The following is a 14822-nucleotide window of genomic DNA, read 5'->3' as shown; positions in this document are numbered from 1 at the left end:
TGACGTGCACAGCTAGGATAAACCACACTTGTGTATGACAGAATACATTGTGTATGAGTAGCTTTCCCGCGTTAGCATCGTCTCTGTTCACAACCTCAGTCCTCTCTGTAAGAGTCTGAAAAATAATTTGTGTTTCTCCAGGCTCTTTGGTGTAACTGGAAACTGTGCTGCCTGTAGTAAGCTCATCCCTGCCTTTGAGATGGTGATGCGGGCCAAGGACAATGTTTACCACCTGGACTGCTTTGCGTGTCAACTTTGTAATCAGAGGTAAGCAGCTTGCATCGCATCTCGCAGTCAGAGGAGGAGAAGGTGTCTGTACTGGCTCCATAGTTAACAGATGAGATGTGTACTAATCCACGTTACGAAGTGAGGCTCCTTAGCCTTTCTTTTTTCTCCAAGCGTGAATTTCCTGCCAGAACCTTCCACTAGAGAAAGCTTTTTCATGCATGCTTCTACCTTAAAGAAGTCACCATGTAAGAGAGGGAAGCCACATACAGAAGGGAAACACTTCTCTAAACTTTTAGACTATTTACTATACACTGTTCTCTTTATTTTTCTGATTTTTTTTAAAGCAGCTGTAAAATATCTTCACTTTTTTTTTTTACTACTTCAATTGGGTGAGCAACCCAACTGACAGTAGGGTAAATAGACTGGAATGTGTAGCTGGTATTCTGTATTCATCTTGTTTTTATGTATTTATAATTTCCCCATCTCTTGATTTCCTGTCCTCAATTTTAACCTTATTCCATACATACTTTTTGAGTTGTCTCAAATCTGTTGGAAAATGAACGAGATAGAACTAAGAATTTAAAAACTGCCAGCACTGGAGGTGCAATGATAAAATGAATATTGTACAAAGGTTCCAGACATTTCAGTTCTAGTCTGAATGTTGTCACAAATCAGCTGTGAAAGAGTAAACCACCCACATGACATCTCTGATTCTTTGTGCCTAAAGGAACTGGAATAGTCAATTCAGAACTATTTTAGCTCAAGGCATCACATATTAATCATATTATTCTTTATTAAGAGCTTCACTTTTATTTTCAATGAAAGCTATGTAATACTAGCACCTATTTTACATGATAAATGCAGAGAATATTAGGATAGAATATAGGATACAATGCTAAAAATGCAATGTATCAAGTATTGGGTCACATGATATATTTTAATGAAAATAAATTCAGTGACAGTGTGAAAACTCGTGAACATACTATATTGTTAAATATTAGTTGCATTAAGTTTTCAGTAATTGGTCCTGAAAGGTACTCTTCAATAAAAAGTCTTCTTATTGTAGGATTAGAAGAACTGGTCCCAAATTCCAGTACTACCATACAAGTGTAATTCAAACTATTGTGAAAAATGTGTGTTATGACAAAGCCATGCTTAAAAAAACTTGTCACTCAAATAGCATTTTCTTTTCATTCAATTTTGAAGTACCCTCATATATCAACTGATGTAATAATAACTGTGTGATCTTAAATATGTTACTAGATCCTCTGAGTGTTATTTCTACATCTGAAAGTAGAGACACTCACATCAATCTCCCAATATTTGAAAATTAAGCAAAATGAGGAGCAGTGTTGTGGCCTAGCAGGTAAAGCCAACACCTGTGAGGCTGGCATCCCTGTGGGCACTGCTTCATGTTCTGATGTTCGAATTCTGATCTGAATTCTTAGTAATAACCTAATCAAGGCACCCAAGGATGATGCAAGTGCTTTTGCCCTACCACTACCCACATGGGAGACCCAGATGGAGCTCCTGGCTCCTGCCTTTACCCTGGCCCAGGACTAGCCACTGTGACCATCTGGACAATAAACCGCTGGGTGGGAGAGCTCTCTGTATGTATATTAATATCTGTCGGTAACACTGAATTTCAAAATAACTCTTTTTTAAAAAGGAAAATTAAGTATAATAGGGAAGATTTCCAAAGTTATTTCTCCATTTACAAACTTCTGGAACCTGATAATACGACTCTGCATTTTTCAGTAAGATGCGTATATGCCAGCAAATCTGCACCGACACCTGCATGTCTCCATGTGCGTACGTGTGTGTGTGTGTCTCTCGCTAAATGTGGATTCTTCAAAAGTGGCAGAGTATACTTTATGATTTCATTTTGATCCAGATGGCAGTTTATGATGTCATCTTACATCATCAACTTTTTTTTTACAACAAGTGCTTGGCATGAAAGCAGACGTATTCAATCTAAGGTGATATTTGGTGAAAAAAATGGCAAATACAGATGTTATTTTTCATAAGAGTAGGCAAACACACACCCATACACTCGCATTAATACATCTATCCGAGAGTGTACATATATGTGTATATATTTGGAAGGTGTGTTGGTGGAGAATATCTTCATGTACCTGGAACATTGATAATTGTCTTTATCCAATAAGATTATTTACCATGGCAGAACATAGAAAATTTAGAAACAGAAAATAATAAAACTTCTATGTCTCAGCATTCTGAAAGATAATAGTTCACTATTTTATGTTCAGCTAGCCATACTTTTTTGTATTTTTATGTCCATATTTTACAAGTTTCTCTTTATAGTATATTCACATTTAAACAGGGTTTTCAAAGGTAGCAAGAATTCCAATGTTTGATCGTTGATCTCTTTCATTTATTTTATATTTTATACCATTTTGCTTGTCATTACAGTTTTAAGCTTGTTTATGTTCATTTTCATGGATGAAGCATCACCTATTAAGTCAGTCTTCTATCATCAAACATGTAGTTTGATAAATAACAAATAAATAAATAAATAAATAACAAATACTTAAGTCTGTGTCAGGATAAATTCACAGGAGCATACTTCACAAGACAGAGGATACTGTAATTTGAGGGTCATTTTTGCCAAAATACTGCATAAAAGAGTCACACCAATTATTCTTATACCAAAAAATGTCCAACGGTGTGTATTCCCTCACATTCACTCAGCACTGGTAATTACGTTCTAAAAAAGACATCCTGGTAACCTTCAGGGATGAAAGATGATAGCTCATTATAATTTTAGTTGATGTTTATTTGGTTACTAGTGACCCTTTGTTATTTGTTCTTATAGGGAGCTATCTATTTATGCCATTTGGCCATTTTTCTATCAGGACAGGCTTAGTTACTCTACTCATGCTGTACACAGAGAATTAAAACATCATTCATGTGCTAAACCCCCCTAAATTCTACTCTGATGCAAAGTAATTGTAGGTCGTTAATGCTATTTACAAATCATATATCAGTTTTATTTCACCATTGAAATAAAAAGTTGCATTCACAATTAGGTCCATCTCCTCAGTAGAACTCAGTCATGTAAGAAAAACACTCCTAAATTCCGACTCTAAAACTGTTCCAATTCTTATTACTGCAAAATACTCTTCTAGGATCCTTAGTAAAGGACCCAATATATTTCTGTGTTCGCTTCATTTATTACATGCCGTAATGGGACTGCATATCTTTAGTGCTGGCTATGCACAATTAGCACTCGGTTATTGTCTTGTCACTTCAGTCCCTATAAGACAAACTTCTTTAATGCAAGAAGTCAGCTCATCTTCGTCAGCCAAGCAGAGCAGGCAAATTTTGTCACCCAAGACACAGTATGTTTTCAATATAGGATGTTCTCCTTTCACTACCATCGTTTTCTTGGAAAATCCACTCCTGAGCTGCTTTCTAGTTGCCAAACCAGTTGCAGCATTGCACCTTTTCATGTAAGACACCAGGCCAATATGTAGTTGTCAGGTGTTTCGCCTTAGGAAAGCTTTATTGACATCTGAAATTGTAAGATTTTGATGTTTATGCATTTTATTCGACATTCATTTTATTTTAGCTCTTAAATCAAAATGCCATTGAAACTCAAAGCATTTCTGAATGTCATAAAAAATAGATTGGGTGTCCTTTGTACAGATCTTTTCTGCCCCTTTTAGAGGGATATGGCTAAAAGTGTGAACCTGAATTAAAAATCTAAAGGTTTCTCTGTTTTGAAAGGAATTCAGAGGAGGGGTATTTTTGATCATTCCAAAGATATTTTGTATCTCATTCAGAATCAGAAAATGCTGTATACTTGATTATTTTAAAGTTTAATTCACTGAAAAGCCAAAAGATGAAGATGTGCACGCGTGCGCGCGCGCACACACACACACACACACACACACACACACACACAGACAGAGAGAGATCTATTGTCCATGGTGACTTATTACCTGAAGTAGCCACAGGAGGCCCAAGCCTGAATTAGGAGCCCAGAACTTAATGTATATTTCCCACATTACAGCGGGGATCCAAGAACTTGGCCCACACCCTACCTCCTCCCAATGGAGTGAAACTTCAGGAACTGCAATATGTGACTCAGCCATCCCAAGCAGCCTTTTAATGCTAGAGCAATCACCCAGGAGTTAATTTCCTTGAGCTGACCGAGACTCTCCTCCTTGGAAAAAATTGTGTTTGCCTAAGTGATGATTTTATAAGAAAGGGGAAACAATGCTTATTTTGAAATGGAATCTCTCCAAATACGTACAATTCTACATTATTTGGTTGAAGAATAAAACTCTGTACTAAGCTGTGTAGAGGCTGAAGTAGATACAAATCTATTTTCTTTTTTAGTTGTATTCAGAGCTATGAGACAGTACATCAAAGCCTCCTAGGAGAGAGTAATTGATGCTAAACAGATCTATATCAAGGGCAGATACATCTGTCCTTCTAGGACTTTGAGGGAAGCATCAGAAGGCAATGATGTGAAGTTCTAGGAAAGAACTCCCTGGAACTGGCGAGGTGTCTGATAAGGGTTGCAGAAGAGGAGAAATGCAGGGAGCAGTGAGGACAGGGTTTGCCAGGCAGACGGACCAACATGCTGAGACATGCAAGTGGGCGTGTTTGGTGTGTCCAGAAAACAGGAAGAGGCACAGCATGCTCAGAGGTGGATATACAACTGTGGAGGTCAAAACAAATGCTAATTTGAATTATTCAACTAAAATGCATTGGATATTTTAAGCTATTGAGTTATGGAATTAATCTATTTTACTAATAGTCTTTCACCACTCACCTTAAGTGGTGTGTAATTTATGGCAATACTGCAAAGGCTACAGAAGTAACATAACTCAAATCATTTACCCTTGCCCTGGTTACAGATTCATTCCAAAAATCTGAAAGGTCAAATTAAATGATAAAACAGGTGCTTCGGGAGACAACAAGACGAGTTGACATGTTCAGAGAACATCGGTGTAAGAAATGGAAGCTAAGAACAGTTTAGAATTTACATTTATAGAAACAAGGGAGAAACGCTGGATATACAACAGCCTGAGAAGGAGGGATGAACAAATAGTAACAGCAAATTCTTACTTAGTGCTGACCACTCGCTAGATGCTGTTGTGACTGGCATCTATGTGCTAAGTCACTTACAAAAAAGTTTAAAAATTTGCCTAAGACTATCCCTGGATACTCCATACAATTCATGGAAAATGGAAGGTTCATTTTGCTGCGAAGAAGTTTGGAGACTTCGCAGTTTTCACAATACACATTTTCCATGATTGTTGAGAGACTCCTATTATGGTTAGAATAGAGAAAACTCCAAATTTGAATCAAGGGTGTCTGATCTCATTCTCTGGACTCAAATGTGCTCAAGAGGAATATTTTATTTTCTGAATAAGAGCATCCAAATGTGAGTGGATACCAAAGAGTTAAAGTAAAATAGATCTTGCGTAACAGGATAATTTTGGGGATGTGTAATCTACCTTGGTACAGAAAGGATTGTTTGGGATGAGATGCATAACATCATTTGGGCTGTCCATGATGAAGAAGCAGTGCATTTGCCCACATGTTTATAGGGTGGCACAAGTATCCAACCTGAACTTCCTACTAAAACCATCACTGCATAGAAATCTCCATCTTTTGATACCTGGGCATGCTGACTAGGAGAGCAGTGGCCCTGAATCAGATCACTCCTTTTGAAAAAAAAATCGTAGAAATGGAAATTAATTATAGTTGGTAGTTGCTAGAGAATTAACATTTCCATCTCTTAAAAAAGATGTTATGAATGAAGACATCTGAGCATACATTTTTGATGACCTGCCCCAATCCATTCTAAGTCCCGTGTTTTCCATGGATGACTTCTTCTTTATCCTTCTTTCCTGTATTCCTCAAGACTGTAAGAATAAGCAACTGGAATCACTCTGATATGCCTGAAAATTAAATCTACTGTTAACTCTAGACATCAAAATTTGGTGATTTAATAATCTGATTGAACTTGTTTGTTCTTTAATTTTTTTTAATAAAGACAAAACTAATTGCAATGATGATAGCCTAGCAATTAGTATCATATGATAAGGAAGATTATCAGTTTATAATTAGGAATTAAACTGTGTTATATAGCTAATATGCCTGTGATATTCTCTGGAAATCATTGCTTTAATAATAATCTTTCTCTGCTAGTGTTGAATCTCCTATGGATATATCTATATAATGTTGTAAATCAGCCACTCATAAAAAATCAGGTACAGATTATCTGTTACTCATTTAATATTGACATTTCTATTTCTCTAATTTCCTAATGTTTAAATGTAAGGAAGAGTTTTTTTCTTTTTAAATTTACGGAAGAGTTTTAAGGAGGATAATGATCTTAAGTACATATCGAATAATTTATTGTTAGATACAACTTTTAAGGCTGTAAGAGTTATAAGTGGGATATTCCTCCTGAATTGTTTTAGCTAGATCTTTAAGTACAAATTAAAGTGCACATAAAATGTACTTTTTTCCAGTTGATAGTGTCCTTGCAGCAGAATCTTTCAGATAGGACTGTTATACTCCTAGTCTCTCTATTACTTATATAAACTGCTTACAAAAGTATATGAAAAAGTTTATGTAAAACAAAATTGACAGATGTTGTTTTGATTCAAAAAGTTTGGAAACTTGTGTTTGGTTTGTTCATGATGTATGTTTTCCACAAACTTGCTGATGAGGCCTTGTTTGCAAGGATTTTAAAACATGTTTCTAAATATGTTTTTCTACTTCATATTTCTAACATATGCCCTAAAACATATTTCTTAAAAGATTTATCGATTTGTTTGAAAGGTAGGGGAAAGAGAAGGAAAGGCAAAGAGATCTACTATCCCCCTTTTCACTCCCAAATAGCTGCAACAACCCAATCTAGGCAAGTCTGAAGCCGGGAGCCAGGAATACCATCCTGGTCTTTAAATGGGTGCAGAGACCTATGAACTCGGACCATTGCCCTTGGCCATGCCAGACACAGTAGCCAGAAGCTTGTAGATCTGCAGAGAAACAGCTGGGAGTGAAACCCAACATGGGATTCATTTGTTTCAAGTGGTGGTTTAACCTGATGCACCAAAAATACCAGCCCCCAAATAAATATCTTTTAAAAGTTACATATTCCTCCAAACATTTTGAAATACACACACACACACACACACACACACACACACACACACACACACTCACACTCTCACAGCACTAGCTACCATCCAATGAGATATTAGATAACACATCCAACATCTCATTGAATGGTAGGTAAACATTTTAAAATTATGCAAAAGAAGCAGGTTTAGAAGATTCTTGGAAGGAAGCTCATATGTTTCTTCTGAACAGGTCAGTGGTATTACTTTCTAGATCAAATATAAGGAATAATTTTCATCAGGTTTATATACATGCACACAGGAAGTACTTTATAAAAGGTGTTTATGCTACTGAAGTCCAAACATTGAGGTAAGATATTTGTATTTCACTTACATTCTTTGCAACTAACTTGTAAAAATGATTGCATTACAGGAAAAGGAAAACTGAATTTCCACCTTTAACTATTAAAGGAATAATTCTAGGATTTAAACCTTATTTGTATCTAGTAGCCTTGACCACACACAAGAAGACTTGGAATCAGTGCAAAATGTGTGTTTTCCGTCAACATCATCAGGCAGGCAGTAATCCTGGAGGAAAAAAAAAATAATAAATTCCACAAATAAACAAACCAATTTTCCTTTAAGAGGAAAGCTAATTCTTTTCAATCTACTTTTTTTTTTATTATTACACTATTTTCCCCTCTATCTACTTAGCTGGAATAAGGATAAATTTCCAAAGCTCCACAGTTAGAAAGTAAATAGGTTCACTGGTTGTTTAGCATTCCAATCTTTGCAAATATAAATCAGTCCAACTACACCTCATCTACACTTCCAACTTCACAAAACATTGAAGGGTGGCTTTCACTACAGAATTTAATCTGTCCTTTATGATTCCTGCTTGAGCATCATTGGAAATTGACTATCTGATAGAGACTACTATCAGAGATCATTGAGGTCAACTTGTATAATTACAAGGAGTTTTCCTGGGTCAACTCTAGCAAACACCACAGTTTGAAGGTTAAGTTGTTAAAATTAAATATATGTATACAGCTCTGCCAGAGTTACTTTATTGTTAAATGTACTGGAAAAGCACATACATTCATTGCTGACCTTTACTGTGTCCAAAGTGTCACCATTGGGGAATCATACTAAAAGGACATTTAGTAAAAACATTATAATTTTGCACATTAAACAATAATTTATAAAATGCATAATTAATAAAAGAAAATGATATTATTTATTATATTCATATTATATAGTTCAAACAGGTTACTCTCTTTGATTTAATTGGAAGTGCTATAAGAAAGTAACATCTGTGGGCCCAGTGCAATGGCTCATTGGCTAATTCCCCTACCCCCTTGCAAGCACTGGAATCCCATTTGGGCACCAGTTTGTCTCTCTCTGGTCTACCTCCATCCAGTTCCCTGCTTATGGCTTGGAAAAGCAACAGAGGACGACCCAAAGCCTCAGGACTCTGTACCCACATGAGAGACTTGGAAGAAGTTCTTGAATTCAGAGCAGATTAACTCTGGCCCTTGAGGTCATTTGGAGAGTGAACCAGTGAATAGAAGATCTTTGTTTCTCTTTCTGGTAAAAAATTAAATTAAAAAGTAAAATAAAATAAAATAAAAATCTGCCTTTCCAATAAAATCTTTTTTTAAAAGATTTTCTATATTTTTATTGAAAAGTCAGCTTTACAGAGAGAAAAAGGGACAGACAGATCTCCCATCTGCTGGTTCACTCTCCAGGTGGTCTCAAAGGCTAGATCTGAGCCATGCAGGTGCTGGATCCCAAGACTTTGGGCCATCCTCAACTGCTTTCCCATGCAACAAGCAGGGAGCTGGATGGGAAGTAGAGCAGCCAGGATACAAATTGGTGCCCAAATGAGATCGTGGAGCATTCAAGGTGATGATTTTAGCCAATATGTCCAAAACAAATAAATCTTTTTTTTTAAAAAGGTATCATCTGCTTTTTCACAGCTGATAAAAGGAAGATGGTCCAGATTTGGGTATTAAAACCACTGCCACTTTGATTTAATCACTTTGAAATTACCAGAAATCAATCACATTTTGATAACAGAGTAAAGGAAAGCTTTGAAGCTTTAAAATGTGCCACTTTCTTTTTTTTTTTTTAAAAAAATGTGCCTTTTACTTTTTTTATTATGTGAATAAATGGCTAATGATGAAGTCTTCCGTAATCACTACAGTAAATATTATTATCATTCTTTGGGTTTTTTAAGTGAATATATAGGTAGACTAGATCTTATTCTCATGGTCAAACAAAAGGTGTAAAGTCATCTTGGGTGCTCCAGCTGTTTACCTTACTGTACCTATATGAAATTCCAAGTTGGTGCGGTGCTTCATTAAATGAACTAAATGGTTTAATTTTGATAATGAAAGCAACCTCTTAATTCAAGCTTTTTAGATTCAGGGAATTATGAAACCATTATTATCAAAATAAATCTTCAACTCTGAAAAACAAAACTTTAACTCTGTGGAGCTGAGTGGAGTTCTTAACATATTTTCTTTTCTTTTTTTTTTTTAATTTTCAGATTTTGCGTTGGAGACAAATTTTTCCTGAAGAATAACATGATCCTTTGTCAGACGGACTACGAGGAAGGTTTAATGAAAGAAGGTTATGCACCCCAGGTTCGCTGATCTAACATCAACACCCAGTTAAGAGTATAAAGCACTACATTCTTTTATCTTTTTTGCTCCACATGTATATAAAAATTGACACAGGAACCTACTGAATAGCGTAGATAGAGGGAAGCAGAATGGTTATATGGAATAAAAGGCGGACTGCATCTGTATGTAGTGAAATTGCCCCAGTTCAGAGTTGAATGTTTATTATTGAAGAAAAAAAGTAATGTACATATTGCTGGATTTTTTTGCTTGCTATTCGTTTTTGTGTCACCTGGCATGAGATGTTTATTTTGGACTATTGTATATAATGTATTGTAATATTTGAAGCACAAATGTAATACAGTTTTATTGTGTTACCATTTGTGTTCCGTTTGCTTCTTTGTATCGTTGCATTTAGTACAATCAGTGTTTACATTACTGTATATTTATGCTTTCTGTATCTACCAGCTATTTTAAATGAGCTGTAACTTTCTAGTAAAGAGTTGAAGAGCAAATGTCACTAATGATACACGGATAGACAAAACAAGTCTATCACCATTGAAAGTACTAAAAAGTAGACACACCACACACATGTTAGCAACATCCATTACTCATTGCCATTATAATTTAAGAGTCTATCAGTGTTCTCCTTGTCACCCCCTATTTTCAGGGGGTTAAAGATCAGCTTTAACAATGCATAAATCTTTCATCCTCAAGCACTTTCATTTTATACCAACATGAAAAGTGCCATTTTTAGAATAAATTTAAAGCTTGACCATTATTCTTTTAATAGTCTTTTTGTGTATGCATAAGCTCTTTACCTACACAATGACTTGGCATTGCTTTTTTAGCCACACATCTTATGTAAACTAGTGCCTTTGGGTATCACATAAAAATTTTCCAAAGGGTTACTTTAAAAAAAATGTTATCACAACTATGAGATGATTTTAAAATGACACATTTCCTATATAACTTTGCCCCAGACTCTCCACAGGAGCTAAGGGTTAGATAACTCCATGGCTTAATAAATGTATGGCACTGAAAAGATTTGACTGTGAACCTACTGAATTATGTTACTAGCATTTATTTTAATATCCAAAAAGCAAGCACCTTAAGTTTGACGTATCTCTCTCATTGCTCTCGTTATGTCACCAACTCAAACTACATCACATGTGGGCCAAAATCTCCTTATTTCATGTTTTTAAAGTGAAATGGTATGCCCTTACCGACATGATAAAGAAGAAATCTCTAGAAAGCTAAATGATGAAAAAATGATTGTTTAAGTTGCAATGAAGAAATTAAGCTTGAGAATACAATCCCTCTCCCCAGAGCCACATTTTGCTGTTAAGACTTGTGCTGCTTGGAATCAAACAACTTTTCAGCCAGGCTATTCCATACAGGCACAATGAAATATCTTGATTTATAGCAAACTTTTGCTGTGGGTTTTCTGTATCTTTTTGATTTCTTTACTACTTGTACACAAAGCAGTATTTCCCAGTGTTATTTGCATATGTTTTGTCCTGGCAATATGCATTACAGATGAAAATTAAATAGTAGACCTGATTTTTTTTTTCGGTTTGGTGGGGGCCAAACCATTAAGCTGAAACCCTTGCCGATGTGGTCTTGATTTGTTTTAAGAACAAAGCTTTATTATGAACATGCATGTGAATTTGGACATTGCCTCTTATGTTGAAGAACATGGTTATGTGAAAAGTGAATGACAATGTATTTTTATAAATATTTCATGGTTAAGAGTGTCCAAGCCACTTGTCACCCAAATTTGAGACACAGAGAAGAAACAAAATTCAAAAATTGCTATTGGGGATCCATGAAATCACTATAGTATTAATGTGAGAATGTTATTACCTATTTCATGAATAGAAAAGATACATAGTTGAAGGGAAGCAAAGCAAAAACAAAGTAAAAATGCAAGAGGAAGATAAGTGGGAAGTGGTTTTTGTAAGGTGGCACTGTGGGATCCAGTTTTCAATTTTTGGAAATTCCTAAGGATGTGAAATTTTTAATCGTCAGTAGTCCTTTCAAATGACCACGTTTAGATTTGACTTATTGTCCACTTTTTTTATGAATATGTCAAAATCTTGTCAATCAGGAACCAACTTCTCTCAGCTTCTTGAAGCTGTCCAACTATCCTTGCCAACCAAGCAAGGCCTTTCCAACCTTCCCTCTGCCTGGTCCTTTGGGAATTCATACTTAATGTGTTTTACGATGAACAAAATTGCTCACCTGGATTAAATACTAAGGCCTTAATCTATTTAGCTTATCTTTAATCTCCGTGAAATTGTGAAGCAAGACAGGAATAATTTTTTCTGCTGGAGGCCATTTTATAGCTAAGTGCCCATTAATAATGGCATTTTTGACTTGAAGTACTAAGCTGATTGTCCCGACTATTCAAAATCCCCAATGTGTTGTTGTCAGCTTTCCTTTCTGTGTTGTGAAGCCCAGACCTCACTCAGCTCAGCATCCTACACGCCTGGAGGACACCTCCATGGACCCTTGATTTCTCAAGCAGCTAAGGCTCCCTTCCCAACATGCATCTCCTAGAAACAGCTTGCCTAGGATGATCTGCCAGGCATCACCGTCCCACCAGCGTGCTAACGAGTTTAAAAACGGACCTGTGTTTGTAATTTTGCTTTCATCTTGCTAAATAAATATCTGCTGGATTCTTTCATTCTTTTTTTTTTATATTGAATTTATGTTTTTAATAAAAGGGGTATGACACTATTTGATTGCATTTAATTGGTGAGATCTACGGTGATTTCTGAAAAGCAAACATAACGTTCATGAGTGAATAAGGAGAGTAGCATAGAAGGGCACATAATTTTGTTTATTTATTTAGAATGAATTTATTTAGAGTTTATTATACATTTTATTTATTTAGAATTTATTATAAGTTTAATTAGCATTTAGAGAGAAAGATCTCTCATCCACTGGTTCAGTTCTCCAAATGAGAGTTGCAACAGCCAGGACTGAACCAAGCCAAACTCAGCGAGTCTGTCCAAATCTCTCATGTAGGTGGTGGGAACTAAAGTACTTGGATCAACTTGCATGACTCCCACGCACCTTACCGAGAAGCCAGCACTCCAACACCAGATGTGGGCGCTCCAAGCAGCAGATGAGCCACCCAAGTGGTGTCTTAACCCTTGTGCCAGAGCCTGCCCTGACATTTACTTTCTGAAAATGAACATAGAGAAAGTATCATCCTCCATATAAATGCAGGCTCTCTGAGCTAGGTAGTTTAGTGCTGTTTATATTTATAGAGAAAATAAAAACGATCAAAAATAGCAGTAGTGATTGCAAGGTGTAATTTTGTTCATTTATCCAAATTTAAGTGATCTTTCTAAAGTGACTGTGTTAGCTGTTGTTAGACCGAATTTCAAGTTTCATATTTCCCACATCATGAATTAAAACAAAAATCTCAACTGAATCCTACATTTTCAAGGAAGACATGGTGTTCCTTAATTATAGCTTGAGTAAAACATACCATACACAAGTGGTTTCATTTTAAGTATCACTTTAGGCAAAGCACTCTGAATAGTCACTTAAACAATTTCATAGAAATGATACAGGCCAAACATGTTTAGTGTTCACCTCAGTAAGTTGCAAAAACAATCTGCATGTTTATTGTAATAGGCCATTAGTGCAGAATACCATTTTAACAAAAGCCTTCTGATCATTACTTTTTCTTAAACACACCATTACGGTTATTTTTAAATGTGACTCTCGTGCATTTTAAGGGAGCACGGAAGCTTTAATATAGCCATTAATTTGTTGCCACTTACTGAGTGCCTACTGTGTGACAGTCCTTGCCTTGAAGCTTCTTGGGCATTTAAAATACTGCAAAAATCCAAAGACTTCGACACATCTTGCATTGGTTTTCGCTCATCTCAAACCCGCCAAGCAGTGAGCAAGCACACAGAAGCAAATAGCAGTTTCTACCTATTTAGCAGGTCGTTAATATGAAAGCTCCAGAAAATATCTCCAGTAATCAATGTGTTCAGAGAATTATCTCATACAAATTACTCATTAACTCAATAGCACTAATAAAAAAAGAACATCAATTAATTAATGAGTCACCCTCAGATTGCTATGATTGCAATAGAGCTCTGTTGAAAATAGCGGTTATAAATGGAGCTGCCTCTTTTTATTCATTGTTTGCAATTGGCCCATTATTTGGCTGAAACCAGTGTCATATTTAACACATGCCTGCAGGTAATTGTGTGATTAGTATCAGAAATGAAAAATCCGGAAAGCCTGCTGCTTATAAGACCTCAGAAAAATAAAGAGAAACTCATTTTTATCATAACTTCTTCTAAAGCTGTTAGAGTATTTCCTTTCTAAAAGATACAGTTTTAAATTTATAATCAAGATTCAAGAATTACATGCTGAAAACTGTAAGGATTAGCTGCTAAACCCTTAAAAGTAAATTCTACAGTGCTTTATTTAGTATGCACATGATTTAGTTCCAGCAACTTTTCATGAAGACTAAAATATGCATGATCAATGCCAATTTTGTAAATGTTTTGGAGTCCCAAAAGGACATTTTTACTTTTGGTAGCCTGGATTTAGGTTGGTTTTGTGGGAATTGACAGCAATAGGGAAAGGGATTTAAAGAAATACCAAATATGATACACAAAGTCACCAATTAAACTTTCCCAATTATTTTGGTAAATGGCATTCCAATAAGCTTATAGAATAATTATAACAGTTCCCTTAGGTAAGTAAGAAACATCTGTTGGTAACACATAGCAGGTGTTAACAATTACACATACTGAACTTTTAAAGAATGTTTTTAATTAAAAGGATTCTGTTTCTGAAAAGGAAAATGCACTAAACTCAAAGATAC

General features: G+C 35.7%; 1 protein-coding gene across 2 annotated transcripts in view; it reads left to right on the top strand.

Annotated features, from left to right (window-relative positions):
- LMO3 (LIM domain only 3) overlaps nucleotides 1–10338 on the top strand; it is a 54822-nt gene extending 44484 nt beyond the window's left edge. For both annotated transcript variants that reach the window (XM_040968283.1, XM_040968289.1), the window contains exons 3-4: nucleotides 142–267; nucleotides 9886–10338. In XM_040968283.1, the coding sequence (XP_040824217.1) occupies nucleotides 142–267; nucleotides 9886–9991 (232 nt within the window). In that variant the 3' untranslated portion in view covers nucleotides 9992–10338. The remainder of the gene's footprint in view (nucleotides 1–141; nucleotides 268–9885) is intronic.
- Nucleotides 10339–14822: the final 4484 nt, after the last annotated feature.

The sequence above is a fragment of the Ochotona curzoniae genome, unplaced genomic scaffold (genome assembly GCF_017591425.1).
Source record: "Ochotona curzoniae isolate NIBS_2020 unplaced genomic scaffold, NIBS_Ocur_1.0 contig_1482, whole genome shotgun sequence".
In the NCBI taxonomy this organism is placed as follows: Eukaryota; Metazoa; Chordata; class Mammalia; order Lagomorpha; family Ochotonidae; genus Ochotona; species Ochotona curzoniae.
This window is presented reverse-complemented; position numbering and strand designations above follow the sequence as displayed.